We start from the raw sequence: 26084 nt of genomic DNA, 5'->3' as shown, positions 1-26084 counted from the left end.
AAAATTTAGAACTTGTGGTAAGGTATGGAGTTAGTGCCTGTATTTGTATTGGTGGATATATAAAGAATTTGTGCGTGTCCACGTTGTGTCCGGCTATTTATTTATTCAGTGGAAGTGTAGGTAGGTAGGCTACCTTTAAAGGTAATAAAATAAATATACCTGTTTATTGAAGAAAATACGATGACATGAGGGAATTTCTGTTTGGGATTAAGGGTAACATTAAATTCAGTAGGACAGTAAAAGAATGCAAAGTTTCTCTCTTAAATATATAAAAAATCCTAATACATAAAATCGTGAGAGAAAGGACGGAAAATTCTGCAGTATTAAGTAGTGTATGTTAAGACTGTTTAAAGCAGCAGTGTTACTGTTGTGTTGATACATCCACAGAGTAATATGTCTGCGTATAGTGAAAGTGAAAATATTGGAATAGCTAATGCACGGCATTAGCTGTGGGTGTGATAAAACCGTGGGGGCTACGGAACCTTTCATGCCCATCATGTGAAGGGTAAAAGGAGAGTTTAAGATCATTCCTGATAAGTGGAAGGTAATGAGAATGGGGAAGGATAAGAGAGACGAATAGAACTGTATTAACTGAGTGGGAAGCAACTGGCTTGATCAAAAAAAGGGGGGGGGGCGATCTTTGAGTATACGTAACATTGAACCTGTCACTTACCAGCGGCTCACGTAAATAGTGGTAACATTCAGCACCAGCATTTGATCTGTGTAGCACTAACATGATCTCTGCCTTTTCGCAGATTTGAAAATATTCAGGGATTTGTCAGGTACGGAGAAACAGAAGGCATATGGTCACAATTTTCAAGATTATCAGAGTTGTTGTGATAAGATGAAGAAAGAGACTGATCGACGTGAGTAGGACCACGAAGATGGAAGCTACACACAAATAAGAGATAGAAGACTTAAGGTCTTCATTGTGAGGTTAAGGAACAAGTAGTAGACTCAGATTCAAATATTAAAGTTCAAATTTAAATATAGCAAATTTCGTGGGACTGGAGATATACCACATTGATAACAGGAAGGCAGCGGGAATGTTTACAAAACACACTAACCTAGATCACTCAACATTCTTGTCAATAAAAAGATTTAAACACACTTGCGCATACTAAAACTCACCGGCTAAACTTAAAAATAAAAACTAATTAAACTAACAAACATACACGAATACGAACAGATGCCCACAGTATCACACGAAGTATAATTAACCAGAAAAAAACATAAAACTACAGAATTAACATAAAAAGACCCCTTCTTCATCTTCCATAAAATTTCCCGAAAGTCATTCCTATGGTTAATAGTAGTATGGTTAATAGGAGGCCTGGTCACAGACCGGGCCGCGGGGGCGTTGACCCCCGGAACTCTCTCCAGGTAAACTCCAGGTAAACACAGTAAATATACGCATGAAACACTCATACACACATGTAATTTTAAAATAAATACTACTATGCATTATGACACTGTTACCTGTATATCAACATTTAATATAATATTTTAATAGTCCTGTGTTGGATAATTGGGTAATTGATGACTTATCTAGGAATTTAAACTGATAGATTATAGAGGTATGAGTGTTTGTGGGAAACAATCAGGCTGCAGCATTAGGGTTAAAAACAGCAGTTATTACCGGGATACCTCAGGGATATGTTTAAAAGACAATATTCAAAATAAAGTTACTAGTAATGGCAAATCAATTGATCAACAAACAAAGAGAGATAGTAGAGGGCAACGAGTGACTAGCTCCCTTAAGGTTTACTATACAAATAGTAGGAGTCTAAGAAATAAGATAAATGAGCTAAGATTACTTGCAAGTTTAGGTAATATAGATATTATTGGTATAACAGAGACCTGGTTCAACCTGAAAGATAGAGAAATGCCTTCTGAATGCAACATACAGGGTTATAAACTATTCCACACTGACAGGGTCAACAGGAAGGGTGGTGGAGTGGCGATGTATGTCAGAGAAAAATTAAATTGTTGTCTTAGACATGATATAAGATTAGAAACTTCGAACACAGAATCTGTTTGGCTACAGTTTCTCGAGGGACGTGACAAATTAATTTTGGATGTGATTTATAGGCCCCCCAAACCTTGATAGGGAGTGCAGTAAGCTGTTACGGGACGAAATTCATAAGGCATCTAGATATGAAAATGTTGTGATAATGGGAGATTTTAACTTTAGACAAATTGATTGGAACAATATGACAGGAAATCTTGAGTCTAGTGACTTTCTTGATACGGTTCAGGATTGCTTTTTAGAACAGGTTGTGACAGAACCAACTAGAGGAAACAATCTGCTTGACTTGGTTCTTGCCAACAAAGATTCACTAATTAATAATCTTGAGGTTAATGATGAGCTTGGGGAAAGTGATCACAAATCACTTAGTTTCAATATATCATGGAATTACCCGGATAACTGCAATCAAATCTCTGTCCCAGATTTTCGCTTGGCCGACTTCATGGGACTGAAAAAATTACCTGGATGGGCTAAATTGGGATGTCATGACTATGGGTCAGGTAGGTGATCTTGGTTGCCAATATGACGTTTTTCAGAGCATAGTTCTAGCTGCCCAGACAACTTTTGTTCCGAGTAGGGAAATTAGATCTAACAAAAATGATCCCAAATGGATGAACAATAGATTAAAACATCTCATTGGTCAAAAGAGAGGCATATATAGGCGTATCAAAAGAGGGGATGGGCAGTTAAGAAATCAGTATGTTCAATTAAAGAGAGAAATAAAGAAAGGAATAAGAAAAAGCAAAAAGGGATTATGAGGCTAAGGTCGCAAGGGATTTAAATACTAACCCAAAAGGGTTCTTTCAGGTATACAGAAGTAAGATTAGGGACAAGATTGGCCCACTTAAGAGTAACTGGTCAGATCACTGACAGTGATAAGGATATGTGTGAAATTCTCAGTACCTACTTCCTCTCAGTTTTCACCCAGGAAAATACTAGCGATATTCCTGAAATAATAGATTATGTAGAACAGGATGATAAACTATGTACGATTGTGGTAACTAGTGACATGGTCCTCAGACAAATAGAGAAACTAAAACCTAACAAATCCCCAGGCCCTTGATGAACTGTTTGCAAGGGTGTTAAAGGAATGTAAAGAGGAACTTAGCATGCCTTTGGCTAATCTTTTTAACATATCACTACAAACTGGCATAGTGCCTGATAAGTGGAAAATGGCAAATGTAATACCTATTTACAAGGCAGGTGACAGGTCCTGGGCTTCGAACTATAGACCAATAAACCTTACCTCCATAGTGGGAAAATTTATGGAATCAATAATTGCCGAAGCAATTCGTAGCCATCTTGACAGGCACAGATTGATTAATGAATCTCAACACGATTTTACAAAGGGGCGTTCCTGTCTTACGAATTTACTAACTTTTTTCACTAAGGTGTTTGAGGAGGTAGATCATGGTAATGAATACGATATTGTGTATATGGACTTCAGTAAGACTTTCGATAGAGTTCCACACCAGAGGCTATTGAGGAAACTTAAGGCACACGGAATAGGAGGAGAAATTTTTTCCTGTGTAGAGGCATGGCTGACGAATAGACAGCAGAGAGTTTGCATAAATGGGGAGAAATCAGAATGGGGGCACGTCATGAGCGGGATTCCTCAGGGGCTACTGTTGGGGCCGTTGTTCACAATTTACATAAACGACATAGATGAGGGAATAAATAGCAACATAAGCAAATTTGCTGATGACACCAAAATAGGCCGTCCAATTCATTCTATTGAGGACACTAGAGCACTCCAGGATGATTTGAATAGACTGATGCAATGGTCGGAGAAGTGGCAGATGCAGTTTAATATTGACAAATGCAAAGTTCTAAATGTTGGACTGGAAAATAATCATGCCACATATAAACTAAATAATGTATATCTTAATACTACTGATTGCAAAAAGGATTTAGTTCTAGTTAGCAGTAATCTAAAACCAAGACAACAGTGCATTAGTGTTCACAATAAAGCTAACAGAATCCTTGGCTTCATATCTAGAAGTATAAATAATAGAAGTCCTCAGGTTGTTCTTCAACTCTATATATCCTCGGTTAGGCCTCAATTAGACTATGCTGCTCAGTTCTGGTCACCGTATTACAGAATGGATATAAATGCTCTGGAAAACGTACAGAGGAGGATGACAAAGATGATCCCATGTATCAGAAATCTTCCATATGAGGATAGACTGAAGGCCCTGAATCTGCACTCTCTCGAAAGACGTAGAATTGGGGGGATACGATCGAGGTGTATAAATGAAAAACAGGAATAAATAAAGGGGATGTAAATAGCGTGCTGAAAATTTCCAGCCAAGACAGGACTTGCAGCAATGGTTTCAAGTTGGAAAAATTCAGATTCAGGAAGGATATAGGAAAGCACTGGTTTGGTAATAGAGTTGTGGATGAGTGGAACAAGCTCCCGAGTACAGTTATTCAGACTAAAGCGTTGTGTAGTTTTAAAAATAGGTTAGATAAATACATGAGTGGGTGTGGATGGGTGTGAGTTGGACCTGACTAGCTTGTGCTGCTGGGTCTGGTGCAGTGCTCCATCCTTGAGTGGAGGTGATCAGACTGGGTGGGTCATTGGGCTAATCCGGGGGGGTGGGGTCATTGGTCTAATCCGGGGGGGAGACATGGACCTGCTCCGCATGGGTCAGCAGGCCTGTTGCAGTGTTCCTTCTTTCTTATGTTCTTAATGACGAGATTCCCTTCCCATATTTACACTAATAAAAAAATTACATTTTAAGAGAATTTGCGTTTTTTTTGCATGACTACGTTCACGTTAATGATGTGCACAGTCATGTCGATATCGTGTTAAAATACTATTAAGATATATTTACATTATTCATTAAAGTTAAAAAAGTTGAGTCTCCTGTAAACTTGTGGTGGGCACCAGAGCTCAGTGGAGAGAGAGAGAGAGAGAGAGAGAGAGAGAGAGAGAGAGAGAGAGAGAGAGAGAGAGAGAGAGAGAGAGAGAGTGTGTCAGTCAGTCAGTCAGTCCCTTAGAATAATATTCCAACAATTATGAAGTAGGCGAAACAAGATAGTATAGTGTTCGGGATGTTGGTCCCCTGTGACGTCTCACCATGTGGCAGATATTGTTTTCTAATTATTAATCTAACATAAAAATAATATACTTCTGTACAAAATACATTAACTATACAAATATTTATTATATGAATTACCTATTATTGTACTCTGATACATATTGCAAAAATTAAATCTTTATTGGTGCTTCATTATGGCAGTAATAAAGATCTTTTACTATATTTCTTAAAATAAATATCGGCTACACCATACTTCAACTCTGTTTTATACATGAGAGAGACGAGTTCAACAACACAACACTTACTGACAGTACACGGTGAATATTGATACAAAATTGAATGCCTTGGTCACATTTCTTGTTAAGTGTTATAAAGTAATAATTGGAATCCAACTTATGGTACAGTAGGAGCAGTGTGACGTGAATCACGTTGTATTACTGTGGTATTTTACATCTTGCCCTCGTAAGTTTGTATTAAATTGTTCTAAGGTACTTGTAGTGCGAAGGTAAAGTTAATTTTGGAGTAAAACTTGAATATGGTTTACGGTAGGTCGTTAACGTTAAAATAGAATACGAATGGCCAGTAGACGAGGTTGAACACTAAGATGAGGATGGGGGAGACAACACGACCGATTAATGTGATCCAGTAACCTACTGTCCAAGTCTCTCCCTCTGGCATGCCATTTATAATGTTGCTGTAGAGGCTTCCCGAGTCAATGGGCTTCACTTCCCTCAGTCTAGAACTGGGACGTGACACCACCCGCGAGAACAGTTGTTGGACACCCCCTTCCTCAGAGAACACTTCCAGTAGCACGTGAAGAGTGGCATGTAGGAGGGAATGCATGATACAAAAGCACAGCCAAGCATCCACAGCCTTGACTTTCCCTGAGGAAGGGCTGGTGATAGCTGTGATGAGCCACATCATAAGGAATGCCACCACCACGAAACAGCTGATGATGAGGCGGGAAGGTGTTTTGTTGGACATCCAGAGGGAACCAGTGCTCACCCCCAGAAGGACTGAAGAAGGCAGGAAGATAGCCAGGACCATGTACCCTGCTTGCCGCGCCAGCTGCACCTGCAGCACCACGCCGCTGTATACCCGACCACCCAGCTGCACAGCAAAAAGAAAAGGTCATGTTAATGTTATTAGAAGTGGTGTTGGATATTGTATATTACCATGTCAGAGTTCTCCACTTTGTGTATAGGACATTGAGAAAATCAAACACTCATCAAAATTAATAATAGGCAACTGGAATAAACTTTCTCTGCTTTTACTAATATACAACTTATTAATGGGAATTTAACATTTTAATAATTATTAATAAAAGATGCAGACAAAGTTACGCGTTAACGCTATAGACTTTGACCATAAACTGAGACGATCAGACATTCTGAGTAGTCAGGAATATGTGTGGAGAGTTTGCTCTAGTTCTGCTTGTTCTCTGTTGTTCCATTCCCCAGATCTGTATCTTCGCACATCCCTATCAGAAGCGTTGTATAACCCATAATGATTAAGCTCTTGTATTGATTATATTATTATTCCAATCTTAAGAAAAATGTTTAATTCCCACCCTTTCTCTTCCCCTTCTTTTTTAATGGTAATTATGTAATTTTAGCTTAGTTCCTTAGTCACTAACCTGAGCATTTTGAGACTTCATCTTGGCCTCCACTACCTCGAAATTTGAGAGCCTTGAAAACGAGGTGTATTTGACGCTGTTGATACCAGTGAGGAGGCGGGCGTGGTTGACCCCGTGAGGCACCAGCACCAGCGGCAACTCACACACATGCACGTCAAACGGGTAGAAACTGAGGTCGAAGTAGCAGTCGATGGTTTGATGAAGGTACTCGGCCAGTGTGATGGTGGTGTTAGCACCAGGGAAAAGCATGTCTGCAGAGATCACAGTATTACATACTACGATGTGATATATCTGGGTTCTTTGTACAACATAATGCTTTTGGTTTGAGCCTATGAGCTGCGACATATATATATATATATATATATATATATATATATATATATATATATATATTATATATATATATATATATATATATATTATTTATATATATACCTGGAGTTTACCTGGAGAGAGTTCCGGGGGTCAACGCCCCCGCGGCCCGGTCTGTGACCAGGCCTCATTGTGGTTCGGGGCCTGATCAACCAGGCTGTTACTGCTGGCTGCACGAAATCCAACGTAGGAACCACAGCCCGGCTGGTCAGATACCGACTTTAGGTGCCTGTCCAGTGCCTGCTTGAAGACATATATATATCAAGACAAGCCACAGGGGGGTGGAAATCTTTAGCTTAAGTACTTTCGCTCTTCCCAGTGCGTCATCAAGAGCTATGCAAGGTTGCAACTGAAGGAGTGAGGGGAAGTTTTTTCTCAGAACAGCGCAGAGTGGGCCTGTTGCCTCCTCCAGGCTCTCTTAGAATGTGGCCAGCGGTTGGTGTCACACCCACCACTGCCACCATCCGTCATCTCCCCCATGTGGGGTAAGACGGTTTTGAGAGGTCAAGAAATATGAAATTAGAAGGTATAATAGTTCGCCCTAGCTTTTTTCTAACCGTTGAGAACAGGTCCTGTGACTTGAGAAAATACGTTTCTCAGGAGATATTATACATATGGATTGCTATTATTCTGTGTAACCTATTTAATTAACAAAAGGAAGGAAATGACTGTGCTCTTTGTCTAAATGTCCTTTTCCCGAATGTTCTCAGGGGTACTGAAACGTATCCTTTACTTTGTCTACTATTCTTTTCAATATCGATTATTATGCCTTGGGATTCTTCTATACCATTCCAATAATATTTCTATGATCCAGATCTCTACTTCTAATATCCTTTAACCCACTACATATGTTATAAGAAAATTTCGTCAATGTATGGTGTAATCACAGCTAAACGTGTTACATAAGCATACATCAACTAGCGTATCATGGTGTTTTGGTGCGTAGACACAAGGTCGAGCGTCATAAATCCATCATGAGATCACCTGACATAATGAGCAATCCTGTGATTTTGTGTAGCATTGTGAGCTTTGACGTCACAGCTCTGTTCACCACAGTCCCTGTCCCTAACTAGCTTTCATACCTTAAAGAGGTACTAGAAAAATTCCCCATACCCTACCCCACGAAAATAATCGAATTGATAAAACTTTGTGTTACTGATTGTAAATTCCTGTTTGAAGGGAAATACTATACTCAAAAACAGGGCATGGCAATGGGAAATCCCCTTAGCCCATTCCCCAGGAACTTATATATGGAATTCTATGAGACTAGACTTCTTAAAGACATTCTCCCAGATAAAGCTAGTTCATATACGTAGATGATGTTCTTTGCCTATGGCCGAGAGATCACAACATTGATGAGTTTCTACCCAGACTCAGTGGGCTAGTACCTTCCATTAAGTGCACTGCAGAAAATGAAACAAACAATACAATGTTCTTGAGAGCCTTGCGCATCTGCAGCCTGGAGTACTTAGGGGACGAAATCAGCAAGATATTCAACATAGACACAAAACTAAGATATCCCAGGGATTTTGTTGAGAAGGCACTAATGTCAGCAAAAAAGACTTTCTACAGGACTGAACCTAAAGAAGTGATGGCCAGGAAAAATGTACTAGTTTTACCCTACAATGCGAATCTGGTTTGCCTACGTCAGGCATTAAAAAAAGTCAATACGTATAAACCTGGCTTTCAAAAACACGGGGACAGTGAAACAAAGGCTGATTAAAAACACAGCCTCCAACAAAGTTGGTGGGGCTTACAAGGTTCCATGTACTCAGTGTCCTCTCTCATATATAGGTCAAACAGGTAAAATTCTGAAGATTGAGACACTTATGCAACATATGGGAATCTTTATTGAAGAAACGTTTCGCCACACAGTGGCTTCAGTTCAATACAAATCAGAAGGGTGTAAGGAGAGGAGGAGTTTGAGGTAATCAGTCCCTCAGCCTGGAATCGATGTGTTCAGTCCATCAATCTTGTAGAAAGTACAGCATAGGGCCGTAAAAGTGGCTTATATACTGTAGTCAGGTGAGGAGGAGGAGGAGGAGGCGGGGTCATAGTGGTATAGCTTCTTGTGTGTGTGTGTGTGTGTGTGTGTGTGTGTGTGTGTGTGTGTGTGTGTGTGCGCGCGTGTGTGTGCGCGTGTGTGCGCGCGTGTGTGCGTGTGCGTGTGCGTGCGCGAGCGAGTGTATGAGTAACTCATAATCGTGACAGTGTTAATTTTGATATTTTGAAGCCAACGTAATATTAATATTTTAAAAAGTATCGGCTGGTATTGGCCGTTTTTCACCGATACCTTAGAAATGGGTAATACCAGCCGATATTGATACTTTTGCACATCTCTTATATACACACATACATGCATTATATATGTTATTCTGTTAGGACCGGGATCGGCATCACGTGACGTCATACAAGCTAGTCACTGAGCCTAGCAAGGGGTCGTGTATACGTATGGATGGTACTATGATACTCAGATAACATATACGTATACAGGGGATCAGCAACTATGCTGACAGCTCGGTCATGTTACATATGTCGTCTCGACATACAATACTATGCTATAGGCTGAACAGGCAGGTGGGTCTGGGCTGATTCTATACAATGGCAAGGACATATGTAACTTAGAACTAATATATGGTATCATAATGGATGTTAACGTAATGCATTGCAAATTATAAGAACAAATCATGGTATAATAAAGGATGGAATTGATCGATCGATTTGTATTCATGCACTCTATGGATTCTGAGGGAGAATAAATATATATTTACAAAGATGAAAGTAAATTAACAGCAAAGGCAGATTTGGCACGCACAGATCATTACTGCTAATTTCAGAATTCGGAGGGAGCATGAACACAAAAAAAATAAAAATTATGAAAAACTGATCAGCTAATAACAAAACACACAGTTGACAACTTCATTCGTCTTGAACATCTAATTATACAGACTGTACATTTAAACGCAACTCTGCGAGGGTAAGATTTACATATGCAGAATGGTTATCATCTTTGAGTGGATCGAATTCTTCTGCAATGGCTAACACATGCCTTGACTGAGGGCGATCTGAACAAGTATCTACAAAAGATACTTTTGGGTTTCTCATTACTTGTCGTGTACGCAAAGAATAATGACATTCGGGTTGATTATCTGACTGAGTATTAGAGGTAGAGGGTACAGAGTCAGGAGGATTGTCAGCGACTGACACATTAGTCTGGGTAGAAATATCATCCTCGACATCGCATACTAATTTCATATGATCTAAATGCAATTCCTTATACTGACCAGTACTAATTTCTCTAACCTTGTACTTATTGTCATTGATATGTTCAACTACTCGATAAGGGCCAACAAACTTTTGATCGAGCTTAGGCGTTGTGGATGTTTTGTTGAAATTAGTCAGCATAACCCTCGAACCCACTTTAACTTTGGTCGGCTTAGCACGGTTATTAGTTACTCTAGTAATTCTGCTGTTGATTTATGAAGTGTTTCACAGATTCTTCTAAAAACACTTTGAGCTATGCTGGTACGAGTTGCTATGAAATTATCAGGGTTATAATTGGGTTTCGGAGTGGAATATAACTCATAAGGCAAACGCTTGTCTACACCGTACAATGCATAATGTGGAGTGTCACCTATAGAAGCATTGTAAGCAGAATTTATAGCACATTGAACATCCAGTATAACTTCATCCCAAGTTTCACTATTGGGGTTGATAGTGGCTCTCAAAACATCAAGTACTTTCTTAGTTGTTCGTTCTGCCAAACCATTACTCGCAGTATGATGGGGAACAATGATTGACTTAGAGATCTTGTACAAGGTACACAAATTTTCAAGTATCTTGTTACAGAATTCACCTCCATTATCTGTTACTAGGGACTTAGGGGTGGTATGCCTGCAGATAATGTGTTCTTTATCTGCAATAGAAACTAACTCACAATATCTGGTGAAATGGTCTACCATAACACACACATGTTTGTTACCTTGGAGGGGACATTTAAAATTGGTTAACAAATGAAGCGCAACTCTTTCCCACGGTTCACTAGTAGTTGGATACACCTGGATTGGATTAGGACCATTGACATTTCCTTTATGCTGCATACAGACACTACATTTCTTAACATACTCGGAAATGTTGGTTGCCATACGTGGCCAAAAGTATTTCATTCTGGCTTGTTTCACAGAACGATCCATACCAGGGTGTGCAACACCTGGTGCTTCGTGAACTAGCTGTAGAGCTACATTCACTAGTGACTGTGGAATTACTAATTGGTATACCCTTCTGCTTGGGGTACCCAACTCGGCTGTGCGATACAGTAATTCTCGACTCATGACAAAGTCACTAATGGGTGCTGGTGGCTTCACAGTCAGAATAAGATCTTCCTGGAGCAGGAATCGAATCACACCAGACCACATGGGATCTGTTCTTTGAGCATTCTTTACATCCTCGGCAGTAAATGGAGGGTCTGCAGTTACTATACTAACATGTCGCGATAAAGCATCTGTGACTACATTTGATTTGCCAGGTAAGTGTTCAAAGGTAGGATTGAACTCTTGGATAGTCAAGGTCCATCTGGCTAACCTTCCAGTAGGTTGTTTATTCTGGAATAAAGGTATCAGTGGAGCATGGTCTGTCAAGACATGAACAGGGTACTGATAATGTCTCGGAAGTGCTTTAAAGACCATACTATTGCTAAAGCTTCTTGCTCAGTTACTGTATAATTACGTTCAGCCTTCGTAAGGACTCGACTAGCAAATGCAACTGCATTGTACTTGCCATCAGTCTTCTGAGCTAGTACGGCACCTATGCCAATTGAGCTAGCATCAGTTGTCAGATAGAAGGGCTTAGAAAAATCTGGAAACTTCAAAATTGGAGCAGACGTTAGCTTTTCTTTTAGTGTCTGGAATGCTCTTACTTGACAGAAGGTCCAAACGAAAGGAGCATCTTTCTTAAGCAATTCAGAGGAGCAGCTATGGAAGAAAAATTAGCTATGAAAGATCTATAAAAACCTGCTAGACCCACAAAGGATCTTACGGCATCAGCAGTTTTGGGAGATGGGAAATTTTGTACTGTCGTTACTTTACTTTGATCAGTCGTAACCCCTCTAGGAGTGACTACGTGACCAAGAAACTTAATTTCTGATCTGAAAAATTGACATTTGGACAGTTTGATCTTTAAATTGGCTTCTTCAAGCTTACCAAGTACTACATCAAGTCTTTTCAAATGTGTATCCACGTCTTCAGACATGACGACTACATCTAAGTACACCATAAGTGCTGTACCTATGAGACTCTAAAGATATTGGTCATGAGCCTTGAGAACGTGATTGGGGAAGATCGTAACCCAAAGGCCATATGGAGGAAATGATAATGACCTGTGGGAGTGGAGAACGCGGTTAACTCTTGGCTGTCCTCATGAAGAGGGACTTGCCAAAACCCTTGTAACAAGTCCAGGGTCGAAAAGACTTTGTTTTCTCCAATGTTACGTAAAAGATCACCAAGTACAGGAAGTGGGAAGCGATCTGGAATAGTTTTCACATTTAGCTTCCTAAAGTCAATCACTGGGTGCCAAGTACCGTCCTTCTTAGGTACTAGGATCAAGGGCGCATTCCAGGGTGAATTGCTAGGTGCAAAAACTCCATCATCGAGCATCTGATTGATCAATTCTTCTGTGACAGCAACCTGGGAATGAGGTATTCTGTATGCAGGTATATAGATAGGTCTAGTACCAGGTTCAAGTGGAATACGATGGGACAATAAGTTCGCTATACCCATCTTCTCACCTGGTAAGGCAATAGCTTTACCACGTTTGTTCAACAGAGTCAAACGCTTGACCTCGTCTGGGAAGTCAGTGGGAGCTAAGTCTTGCTCCTCAACTGGTGGGATGGATTGATCCAGTGAAGTGGACGAGGTCTCCCCTGTTGAAATAACACTGACCCACTGGTCAGGTGGCAAGTACTTGAACAGGGTAAGGATAGTGAACCAGGTCAATGAGATTGGTATTTGCTCTGAGACAAACACTGTGACCAGAAGTGTTAGCAAGGAATAAATGGATCTTACTGTCTCTTACAACTTGTAAGGATGGTTCAATAAATAAACCCTTGACCTTGCAGGAATCACTGTCAACTAGGACGTTATCACCATCTGGAACACTAGGAACAACAACAGACACTAGTGAGAGCACTAGCCGCAACAGAGACGTCTTTCTGCAGACGGCATGTGACATCAACAAGAGACGGCATTACTAGTTTCAAGTAATCGTTTTCTGACAAGGCGTCCCATGTGGAGAAACTACTACTTGGACTAGCAGACATTGCATGGATAGGCTGTGCACTCAAGGCAGTCTGAGTGTCCTCTGACACTTGAGGCAATGAAACACTATCCTGCATGTCTGAAGGTGTAGGTGGAGCACAGATGGGAGTGACTGAGTTACTGGTGCCTGACCGCTTGGGTACGCTACTGGAAAATGCATTGGCTTGTAAGGACTAAATCCGAACGTCGTACTCTGCGGCAGTATGGCAGATCATGGATCCAAGCTGGTAACCCCAAAATGGAATGATCAAGTCATCAATTTGGGCATGCCATCGGTAAGGGTCAAGCACAATACGTAAGTTTCATGGAAGCAAATCCCAGTAGAAGGTCACTAGGGAAAGTAATCTGGTCGACAACAAGGAAAGAAGCAGTAAAGTCTCTACTTTGGATAGAAAAGGTGAGGGAAGTCTGACCTTGGACACGCAGAAGGGAACCAGCTACTCCACTAAGGGAGGTTACAGTAGTTGGTTCAACGAGGAGGACACGTCGTAACTGCTTATCTTTAAACAAACTAGACCTGATAATGTTGACTTGCGCACCCGAGTCCATGAACACATGAACGGGCGCATTATGAATGGATGCTTGCACTATAGGGCCTATCGTTTCATTGGGAGTTATGTGCAAACAAAAAGGTGGGTTGTCATCGGAAAAGACATGTTCCACTTCATCCCCAAAATCATCTACGTCAGAGACGCGTGAAGCAACATCATCAGCGGGATTGTCATTCTCGAGACTCCTTAGGGCGTCAAAGGAATTGTGAACGGAGATGGTGTACTCATTATTACCTACTGTCACCACGGACGGGTTGACTGGGGCGCTCGGATTCCCCTATATTGACACACTCCCCCCCCCCACACATACACTCCACCACACACACTTCACCACACACACTTCACACAAACTCCACCCCACACACTCCATCACACACACTCCACCACACACACAGCACTTCTTTAGTCACAGAGTCGTCAGGAAGCGGAATAGCCTAGCAAGTGATGTAGTGGAGGCAGGAACCATACATAGCTTTAAGACGAAGTATGACAAAGCTCAGGAAGCAGAGAGAGAGAGAGGACCTAGTAGCGATCAGTGAAGAGGCGGGGCCAGGAGCTGAGTCTTGACCCCTGCAACCACAATTAGGTGAGTACACTTCAGCACACACACACACACACACACACACTCCACCACACACACACTCCACCACACACACACTCCACCACACACACACTCCACCACACATACACACTCCGCCACACACACTCCGCCACACACACTCCGCCACACACACTCCACCACACACTCCACCACACGCACTCCACCACACACACACTTCACCCCACACACACTTCACCCCACACACACTTCACCCCACACACACTTTACCACACACTCCACCACACACTCCACCCCACACACACACACACTCCACCACACACATACTCCACCTCACACACACTCCACCTCACACACTCCACCACACACACACACTCCACACACACACACACACACTCCACCACACACACTCCACCACACACACTCCACCACACACACTCCACCACACACACTCCACCACACACACTCCTCCACACACACTCCACGCACACTCCACATAAAAACCACCACACACACTCCACCACACAAACACTCCATACACACTCCACCTCAGACACTCCACCACAGACACTCCACCACACACACTCCACCACACACACACCACCACACACTACCACACACTCCACCACCACCACACACTACCACACACTCCACCACCACCACACACTACCACACACTCCACCACACACTACCACACACACTCCACACACAGACCACCACACACACTCCACCACACACTACCACACACACTCCACACACAGACCACCACACACACGCCACCACACACACGCCACCACACACACTCCACCACACACACTCCACCATACACCACCACACACACAAGAATTTAAGAATCGTAGATGTCAGGGAGGAGTCGATAGTTCCTTAACCTTCGTTATAGTTTATTATCACCTAATTCAGTAATTACACCGCCTTCATTTTTATTATATGAAATAGCGCATTGTATAGAGATGTTTTGGTATAGGTTATAAAAGTATGTTATTGCCGCTTTATTATAGTGACAGTAACATCCGCCTCGACAATTGCATTCCTCAGTAATTACAGTCCTTGTTTGCTCATTGATTATTAATAAAGTTATTACTCATTTGTCCCATATCAAGATGAAGACTGACTCTTACAGTTCTCGTTACTTTAGTGTCTGGAAATTATGTTACATCCAACAATAGTACTACATTGTGTTAATCCTATAAATAATTTTTTTTTTTTTACCCTACAGTATAAACAGATTGCAATATGTATTAACTTAAAAGGGCTTTTCTCATCTGCATAATACTGAGATATATGGTTTAATACAGGTGGCATACATTTTTTTTGTAGACTATTGTCACCGACCTGTTGATGAGTTCCCTACGTCTGATGGCCACCTTCTGGCCTCCATGCATAAATTAGTTCCCATTACATACGTCACGTGCAGATGTTATGATGGAATACGTATTGTCTACCTTAACGTACCTCGCACCTCACCTTGATGCCGGTGAGGGGGCGCTTGATCCAAGGAGATGGACCTATTCTCTTCCCGGAATCTGAGGATCATACTGTTTCTCAGAACAGAATCCTGGGAATATTAATTAATGATGGTCACTAAATGGGACGTGATTATAAGTTTATTTATGAAGGAACACTGTTACATCCAATAGACATATTAATTCCAGCTGTTATATATACTAAGTAACTTGTCATTGTGCTGAAAAATTGTAATAAAAGAATGTAACAATTCATTAGTGTGACCGGGATTCGAACGTGAGATCTGGGGTTCCAGTCCGTCATCTCGGTCCGCTGCACCAAAGAAATAGAGGGTAATAAAGTTTCTCTAACCAGAATGCGGGTACTGTCCCGGACCGGGTCTTTACCATATAGTGAGGTGCTGGGAAGGTTATGACGCTGAATTGTTACATTCGCTCATGACAAAATTTCAGCAACACAGCGTCATAGACACGGAAATTTTTTTTCATTAAAGAAATGGAGTTTAATGGACCAGCAAACATCGGTGGCTACTCGACCAAGACAAGAAATTGCGTCGAACTAATATGAATCTGAGGTGTTCCGTAGCTCGGTTGATAGCGCACTCGGCTCACACACTGAGGTTCGTGGTTCGATCCTCGGTACGGGTGGAAAAATTGGGGCATGTTTTCTAAAGATACCTGCTGCCCTTGTTGACCTAGCAGTAAAGTACAAGGGTGTTAGCCGACTGGCGAGAGTCGCATGCTGGGGACAAAATTGACCTAAGTTGCCCGAAATGCTCTGTATAGCAGGGATTTTCTATGCAGTATGTCACTGATGTCTGCTAAGTCTGTTTAAGTTGTATTATGTAAGTGTAGAAATATTATTATTATGGTTTTGTACATACACGAGGCCTGGTCACGGGCCAGGCCACGGGGGAGTTGACCTCCAAAAACCCCTCCAGGTAATAGTTTCATGAAAAACCTTAATCAGCATGTATATAGGAACACACACACACACACACACACACACACACACACACACACACACACACACACACACACATAGTGGGCTCTGAAAGGAGGGGAGCACTGTGTGAACTCTGGTATTTATCATAGCTCTGGAAGTCCGCTTGTTTAGTCTCCATATATTGAAAGGAATAGACAGGTAGCTTAAGCCTACAGATTATTATCACTCGCATGCATATTATGTATAGTAATGAAGACGACAATCAGAAACAGCGGTGGAACAGCCCGAAAAAAAAAGCATTTTCATAAATATCAACGATGCTTTATTCAGTTTCACAAACCAGTTTTATAACAGTATAGCAGTAGTGAAGTAAGAGAAACAAAGATGATATATATTTATTTGGAGTCTGGCTGTGTGGCATATTTCAAGAGGAAAGGAAGCGCAAAACCTTTAATAGTTATTCCACATATGAGAACAGACAATTGTTGTACGTGAGGTTCCACGAGGAACGATACTTTGACGGAAGGATATAGCGGGAGTGTCCGGTATATCCTTGTTTATAGATTATGACGAGAATATAATCGGGTAAAGAAGAGAAAGGCTATATTAACTGACCTGGACCAACTACAGAATCAAACTAGTGGCTCTTGAAGTTCACCTCCGTTAAGCGCAGAGGTTATAACAGTATTGGAAGTGGAAAGACTACTGGAAACTGAGTACAGACTCAGGGTTAGAGAGGAAGAGAGCGCCAACTTCAGTCAAGAGGACCTAGGAGTTACTCTAATGACGAGCGCATCAACCAAATAACCTGTGCAGCAAATGCTTGAGTAGGGAATGTAAGATTAGCTGAACTATACTGTATCTACAAGGCTCGTGTGATGTCGGGAATTCTTTATTAAAGAGGGCAGAGACACTGGCCTGAAACGAATAGGCCAGAGTACTGACAGTTTCCTCACAAACTATTCTTATATATCTTTTCTTTTAATATGTATAGATAAAAAGCATTGATAGTCGGAATGAAATAATTCAGCAAATTAAAGAATATAACTTTTAGATTACGTTAAATTTATACTACATAATAAATCTACAAGTTTACCGTACGATTAAACATAAATTATATATAAATATAAGAAAATAACTTACCTATTGAAGGGGTATCTCTGGTGTCTGGGATGGGTTTCACTGAGGTTCTGGCTGTGAGGGTGGCGATACCTTGGTCCCCAGCTGTAGCTTGAGATTTTCTCAACAAGTCTTCAGTAGCTGCGGTTTCCTGAGTGAGTACCAGGAGACGGGGGCGCCACATAATAGAATTAATGGGTACAGGGATGTCCACGTCTTTCCTTAGATTAGCAAAAGTGAGACGAGGATCTTGCCAGGTGAGTGAAATGAGCAGCACTATCGTCAGTGGCTCGGTCGACACCACTCTCGTGATATCAATGGTGAGACTTATGGCAGCGGGAGGGTGGGGTGGCGGAGAGTTTATTAGGTAACCTACTGGCCTTCTGACTGGCTGGCAATCCTCTTCGTCGTAACCATCTGGACAATCGGGGTACCCGTCACAGCGCATCCTCTGGGGGATGCAAGCACCAGACCTACAGAGAGTTTCAGACTCTCCACATGCACTTAGGGACGCTCCCACTAATTCCGAAGTAGTGGCACTGCACATATTAGACTTCACCTGCCAGCTGCGAATACCAAGCGGGTCAGTACCATTTGTGGTTGCCAGCACTTCACCCGTAGCTCCGTCATGTACTTCCCACGTGTCTTCAACTGTCGTTATACCATAACGCTCCACGCCCTGAAAGGACGGCCGAGCACTTGTGCTGGAGGTGGCAACAAACGCCAAATCTATAGCGGGAAGAGAACATAAACCTCGTAAAATAAACAGGCGACGCCGCCGAGGAGTAATTTGGCAGCCTCCACAGAGGTTTGAGTTGCAAGGAGCTGACTCCTTACCCGAAGCAATGAGAGCTTTGCAACCATCTCTTTCCTTACCCAACCACAACACACGCCGCCCTTCAGTACATGCTTTTTGAATTGAAATGTCTTGGAATAAATGCTCATATTCGTCACCTGAACGAGGCTTGATCATTTCCATATTTAGCTTAACACACAACTCAAGATTATCATTATATTTCATGGGCTCCGGAAACAATAGATAGTCAAAATATCTCCTATTACATGGCTCTGTTTTATTCATCGAAGTTTCACTAATATTATTCCCGTATAATTTCCAGTTTAGTTGTTGTTGTTGTGTGGCAGAGGATTCTTTGCAGGCAACTAACTGAGTTACGTTTGCCTCAGTGAGTGCAGCGTTCCACACTTGGGGAGCCAGCAAGTCGCCAGCAAAAGCTCCGACGATGGAGGTGATGCTCTTGGTGGCACTTAGGGTTTCCCATTGCGTGTCTGAAGGTGTACTAAAACTGAGGGTAGAAGGAGATACATCAGGCCATATGACACTTCCTCCCAATAAGATCCGAAGTTGTCCCTTAAAGTAATCGATGATGGGAGTGACCTGGAGGAGACGACGAGCGTCGAGGAAGAGGGAGACGGAGGTGGACGTGAGAGAGAGACAAAAATGGTACCACAAGAGTGGCACAAACACAGCCTCGGCCACCCACACTTGCTGACCCTGCCGTAGTAACACTCCGCGAGGCACCACACCTGCAACACACAACATAAAAATCGAGGAACACTGCAGCAGGCCTACTGCCCCATACATATACACATCATACATATTCTTACCTTTTCATCAATATACATAAATAAAAAAATTATATTAATTGATCTCTCTGGGTGTCGCTTTTGACCTCTTTTAATATGAACATATAGGTCCACAAGGTGATCCTTTTTTCTACTGAAGTGCATTTAAATTTTTCATTTCTACCCCAATAGATACTCTAACTTCCCATTCATTCAAGTCAGATCAATTTTGTTTGATCTAATATTGGTGGGAACACGTGTTACTTGGGCAGTTAGTACAGTACTTGAATATGACTCATTAGGCACGTTCTGGCTCTTAAAATAAAATGTCTCAGTCATTGCAACTATTATGGTATGGTTTGTTTGCAATCGTGTCATTACGATTTCGTGAGTCAGTTACTATGACGTTTCCTGCACAATTTCAGGCAATGTGAAGAAAATGATGGACCCGTACGAGGTACTATCAAAAAGTTCCTGGACTCGAATTTTTACGCACTTCCTGAGTGAAAGATGGCAGAAGCGTAGATCACGCTACGCAGTACACTCCTTTATGAAGCAGCATGGCGAGTTTCAGTGCAGTTTCTCTTGCTTTTAGCATTCGTTGAGGAATGTATGGGTGGTGCGGAATGTTTTTCCCAGGGTAGACTATCGCATCTCCTGCAGTGAAAAGTGTAAACACCTGTATGGACTGTTTAAGTGTGCGAGATTTTAGTTTTATGAGGTTCTTGGTGAAGATGCGAGAGGTAGTGGCGACTCTGTTGTTTTGAGAGAGTGCTGCAGGAACTGATGTCGCGGCACTGAGAGCTAAAGATTTGAAAGCCGCGTCAATTGCAATCTCTAATGGAAAAGGAAGAGGAAATTGAACAGCGGAAACGTTTGATGTATGAAGAGAAATTCTTCATTTTAGAACTCTGTGCTTTAAATGCGGAAAATTCCCTTTGTACCTAATTACTATGTATAGTAGAGCAACAAAAAACGGGAACTTGTAGATAGTTTCCTTTCCTAAAGTAAACTGAGTCTGCGTCGAGTATCCTCTTTATCTTGTGGATATCGGAAACCTGCTGGCAAAATGATCACATTTAGTTTAGATATACACAAATAACCCGCACATAGGAGAACCGTTTGACGACGTTTCGGTCCGACTTGGACCATTTACAAGTGACACGGTGACTTGTAAAGTCGAACCGAAATGTCATCATAAGTTTCTCTCTCCTATGTGCGGGTTATCTGTGTATTGTGCCAGTAATGGTATTGTGCCTTTTTGGTCTTCAATTTACATATATATTTTAGATTCCTGATTCAAATTTTCTCATTCTCTTTCGTTCTCTGCTTTAAAACACAATATTCATCATTAATTTAAGAAGTATAAGTCTACTTCAACAGCTTCATGTCACTTGTGTTGCTGAAATACCATGCAGTCGTTGCTACTCTAGTGTTGCCGAAACACCTGTGGCCCGGTGGCCTGGTGGCTAAAGCTCCCGCTTCACACACGGAGGGCCCGGGTTCGATTCCCGGCGGGTGGAAACATTTCGACAAGTTTCCTTACACCTGTTGTCCTGTTCACCTAGCAGCAAATAGGTACCTGGGTGTTAGTCGACTGGTGTGGGTCGCATCCTGGGGGACAAGATTAAGGACCCCAATGGAAATAAGTTAGACAGTCCTCGATGACGCACTGACTTTCTTGGGTTATCCTGGGTGGCTAACCCTCCGGGGTTAAAAATCCGAACGAAATCTTATCTTATCTTATCTTACCTGCAGAAACTCAAACAGGTGTTGAGCAGTGCGTCTCGTCCCAACACAAACCTATTAATCCATACTTGAGATGTGACAGCTTTCCTCTTGGGTCAAAAAAAAAAAAAAGCATCAATTTCCAGAATCCATAATTCAAAGACTCATCAATATATGGATGGAAACTTCTAGGTTTGCTGAACTTTCGCTGCAATGTTTTCTTGACATATTTTTCTCATCACGACGCAACACTGTAGTTCGTGCTTGGTGTATTAAGTAATATGAGGTTAGCATTTTCGTTTGCGAACAAAATCCCTCTGCTCACTGAAGAGTAAAACCCTTTGGTGAGACAAGCAAATTTTCGCAACAGAGAGTGTGTTGTTGTAGTTCGTCGAGGCGAGAATAACATGGAGATATATCTTCCCTGCCACGGTGTATTATTACCAGCGGAATTTTAGGCAACATCGTACTAATAAAAGTGAATTTTGAAAATTATGGCATTGTAAGGATTTATTGGCAAATGACATAAAACAAAATTTATAGCAAAAGTATGAAAGCTGGAATATACTAGAATGAGGCGAATTGCGTTTTTATAATACCAAAGCCTTCACTCCAAAGACTTACCAAGCTCCTGGAGAGCGAAACATTGCCACAGTAAAATGTCACATTAGTTGCATTTGTGTCCTTTTACCTAACAAGTCTTTCTAAAACCCAGGCCCAACCCATTTTCAGTGCTACCCATGAAATATGCATTTATGGATTTGGAAAAGGCATATGATAGGGGAGAGAGGGAAGCAGTATGGCAGATGTTGCAAATGTATGGAATAGGCGATAGGTTACTGAAAGCAGTTAAGAATTTTTACGAGGATAGTGAGGCTCAGGTTAGAGTATGTAGAAGAGAGATTATTTCTCAGTAAAAGTAAGCCTTAGACAGGGAAGCGAATGCAGAGGTGTTGGGAAGAGGTGTGGGAGTGGAAGATAAAGAATCTAACACAAAGTGGGAGTTGTCACAAATACTTTTTGCTGATGACACTGTGCCTTTGGAAGATTCTGAAGAGAAGTTGCAGAGGTTGGTGAATGAATTTGGTAGGGTGTGTAATAAAAGGAAATTAAAAGTGAACATTAGAAAGATCAAGGTGATGAGAGTTACAAAAAATTTAGGTAATTGGATATCAGGTTATAGGGAAGGAATATGGAGGAAGTGAATGTGTTCAGATATTTGGGAGTGGACTTGTCAGAAGATGGATCAATGAAAGACGAGGTTAACTATAGAAGTGACGAGGGGAAAAAAAGGTGAGTGGTGCACTGATGAGTCTGTGGAGTTATTTAATTCATGTTAAGCGCTAAACCCATTTGGGTCATTAAGCGTAAGACGTAATGGAGGCTTGATCCTCTGTCTGCTGAGTGCTAGACAAATGAGCTTCCTATATGTACTCACGTATATATTCAGGAGTCTGTGGAGACAGCGTTATCCATGGAAGCAAAAGGCGGAAAGTACGAGAGTATAGTGGTACCAACGCTCTTATATGGGTGTCAAGCATGGGTTGTGAACGTTGCAGCAAGGAGGAGGCTGGAGGCAGCGGAGATGTCATATCTGAAGGCATTGTGTTGTGTGAATATTATGCCGAGAATTCGTAGCTTGGAAATTGGGAAGTGCGGGGTTACTAAAAGTATTATAGAGAGAGCTAAAGAGGGGTTGTTAAGGCGGTTCGAACATTTAGAGAGGCTGGAACAATGTAGGATGATTTGGAGCGCGTATAAATCTGTAGTAGAAGGAAGGCAGGGTATACCTGGAGATGGTTTCGGGGGTCAACACCCCTGATCCACCCTGGTGGATCAGGGTCTGATCAACCAGGCTGTTACTGCTGGCTACACGCAAACTGACGTACGAAACACAGCTCGGCTGGGCAAGTATTGACTATAGGTGCCTGTCCAGTGCCTTCTTGAAGACAGCCAGGGGTCTATTGGTAATCCCCCTTATGTATGCTGGGAGGCAGTTGAACAGTCTTGGGCCCCTGACACTTATTGTGTCTCTGAGTGTACTCTTGGCGCCCCTGCTTTTCATTGGGGGAATGTTGCATCTCCTGTTGCATTTGCTTTCATAGGGAGTGATTTTCGTGTGCAAGTTTGGTACTAATTCCTCTAGGATTTTCCAAGTGTATATTATCATGTATCTCTCTCGCCTGCGTTCCAGGGAATAAAAACCAAGGACCTTCAACCGTTCCCAGTAATTTAGGTGGCTTATCTTACTTATGTGTGGCATGAAAGTTCTTTGTACACTCCAGGTCAGCAATTTCGCCTGCTTTGAAGGGGGTAGTTAATGTACAGGGAAAGAGGTAAGGGTCGGCCTAGGAAAGGTTGGGGGAAAGGGGTGAAGGAGGTTTTGTATGAGTGGGGCTGAGACATAGAGCAAGCGTGTGTGTGTTAGAGGGAGTTAGAGGGATTCGGGGAAACCGGTTAGCCCGACTTGAGTCCTGGAGATGGGAAGTACAGTGGCTGCACTTGTGAAGAAGGGGTGGGAATATTTGTAGTTTTGAATTGTAGTATCAGGGCCCTTCTGGCAAGACAGTGATGGAGCAAGTGATAGTGAAAGTGGTTCTTTTTTGGGTCACACTACCTCGGTGGCAGACGGCATATATATATATTATATTATATATATATATATATATATATATATATATATATATATATATATATATATATATATATATATATATATATATTTATTTATTTATTTATTTATTTATTTATTATCACACTGGCCGATTCCCACCAAGGCAGGGTGGCCCGAAAAAGAAAAACTTTCACCATCATTCACTCCATCACTGTCTTGCCAGAAGGGTGCTTTACACTACAGTTTTTAAACTGCAACATTAACACCCCTCCTTCAGAGTGCAGGTACTGTACTTCCCATCTCCAGGACTCAAGTCCGGCCTGCCGGTTTCCCTGAACCCCTTCATAAATGTTACTTTGCTCACACTCCAACAGCACGTCAAGTATTAAAAACCACTTGTCTCCATTCACTCCTATCAAACACGCTCACGCATGCCTGCTGGAAGTCCAAGCCCCTCGCACACAAAACCTCCTTTACCCCCTCCCTCCAACCTTTCCTAGGCCGACCCCTACCCTATATATATAATATATATATATATATATATATATATATATATATATATATATATATATATATATATATATATATATATATATATATATATATATATAATCACACGCAGTAATTGCGAACAAGAGATAAAAGATGCAAAATGGAAATTATCTTAATAAAATAAGAAAATTATCCCTACCAACGCTGACGTCGGCGACGCTGTCGATCTTGCTGGCGACGCTGAGAGGGATGGAGGGTCTCCTGAAGTATGTAATATGGACCCACACACACACAGTCACTTGCGGATTCGTCAACACCAGGTCCTCAGTGCTGACGAAGCTGCCGTTCTGGTTCAGCCAGTGTGGGGACAGTTGGTATAGCGCACCCATCCCATTACCGTCTGTGGGAGAAACGGAAGATGGAAGTAGAGGAAGATACCAGTTAATAATACATTAGATGATCAGACACAGAGGTTTAGCTTGGGTCACCAGCTGGGTAGAAATACTAACTTAGTCTGAGTCACAAACCTGAAGGAGTCACCAGCGAAGTTCATGTAACCAGCAACTTAAAGGCCACCAGCTGGAAAGGATCACTTAAGACCTCGAACATGCACAAATTCCATAGTTGGTGAGTCATGTGATAAATAAATCAAAAGTATTAGCTAAAATATGAGGTATCAAGGTTGCAACTAACCAAACATCACCATAATGAATTTCTCACGAAATTCTGAGAGGAGCCATTGAACGGGCCATCAAATGATCATGAACCGTGTTGGGTGATTTTTTTCCCTTCTCCAATAAGCTAGCAACAGCACCATGGCAGCACACGTGCGTTATAACCATGGAAGTGCGTCTAGAATAGACGTATTATTGCTTATAACAGTGAAAAAAAAAATTACAAAATAAACTTTTACTTGGATAATGTTTCGCTCTATGGAGAGGTTTAGTCATGGCGATACGTTGTCTCAATTAAAGCTGCTTCTGAAAGTTAAGACACATGTGCAACATTCTGTCCTAGAATCTGTATTGATAAAGCCACTGGATGGCGAAACGTCTACAGTAAAGATATCCAGATGTTGCACATGTGTCTTAACTTTCATATTGTCGGTATTTTATACCTTTCTTGCACAAAGCTGCTTCTGAAACGTGTTTTTTTCTATATCACGACTAACAATGACAGTTTTCCGACTTCCAGGTTTTAAGTTTTTATTCTTCATTGTTTATGTTTTGTTAAGAGTTGTTTGGTCAGTTGCTAATGTAACTTGTCAAGTTTAACTTCAGCGTCTGTGTTGTTTGTTTGGTCAGTTGCTAATGTAACTTGTCAAGTTTAACTTCACTGTCTGTGTTGTTTGTTTGGTCAGTTGCTAATGTAACTTGTCAAGTTTAACTTCAGCGTCTGTGTTGTTTGTTTGGTCAGTTGCTAATGTAACTTGTCAAGTTTAACTTCACTGTCTGTGTTGTTTGTTTGGTCAGTTGCTAATGTAACTTGTCAAGTTTAACTTCAGCGTCTGTGTTGTTTGTTTGGTCAGTTGCTAATGTAACTTGTCAAGTTTAACTTCAGCGTCTGTGTTGTTTGTTTGGTCAGTTGCTAATGTAACTTGTCAAGTTTAACTTCA

At 41.6% G+C, this 26084-nt stretch overlaps 1 protein-coding gene across 1 annotated transcript; it reads right to left on the bottom strand.

The window, feature by feature from the left end:
- Positions 1-4969: 4969 nt before the first annotated feature.
- Positions 4970-24858, bottom strand: LOC128696252 (uncharacterized). The gene is made up of 4 exons (XM_053787386.2): positions 24669-24858; positions 18076-19596; positions 6710-6960; positions 4970-6183 (listed from the first exon to the last, which is right to left on the bottom strand). The coding sequence occupies exons 1-4, from the start codon at positions 24856-24858 to the stop codon at positions 5614-5616; spliced, it is 2532 nt and encodes an 843-aa protein (XP_053643361.2). The 3' UTR covers positions 4970-5613.
- Between the last annotated feature and the right edge of the window lie 1226 nt (positions 24859-26084).

The sequence above is a fragment of the Cherax quadricarinatus genome, chromosome 39 (genome assembly GCF_038502225.1).
Source record: "Cherax quadricarinatus isolate ZL_2023a chromosome 39, ASM3850222v1, whole genome shotgun sequence".
In the NCBI taxonomy this organism is placed as follows: Eukaryota; Metazoa; Arthropoda; class Malacostraca; order Decapoda; family Parastacidae; genus Cherax; species Cherax quadricarinatus.
Note: the sequence above shows the minus strand (reverse complement) of the source record. Positions and strands in the feature narration are given on the sequence as shown.

Excerpts from the sequence above, each read along its gene's own strand:
- LOC128696252 (XM_053787386.2), bottom strand. The coding sequence starts at position 24,858 with ATGGGTGCGCTATACCAACTGTCCCCACACTGGCTGAACCAGAACGGC. Across the intron at positions 6,961-18,075 it reads CAGAGATACCCCTTCAATAG|ACATGCTTTTCCCTGGTGCT; the intron begins GTAAGTTATTTT and ends TGATCTCTGCAG. Across the intron at positions 6,184-6,709 it reads TGAAGTCTCAAAATGCTCAG|CTGGGTGGTCGGGTATACAG; the intron begins GTTAGTGACTAA and ends TTTGCTGTGCAG.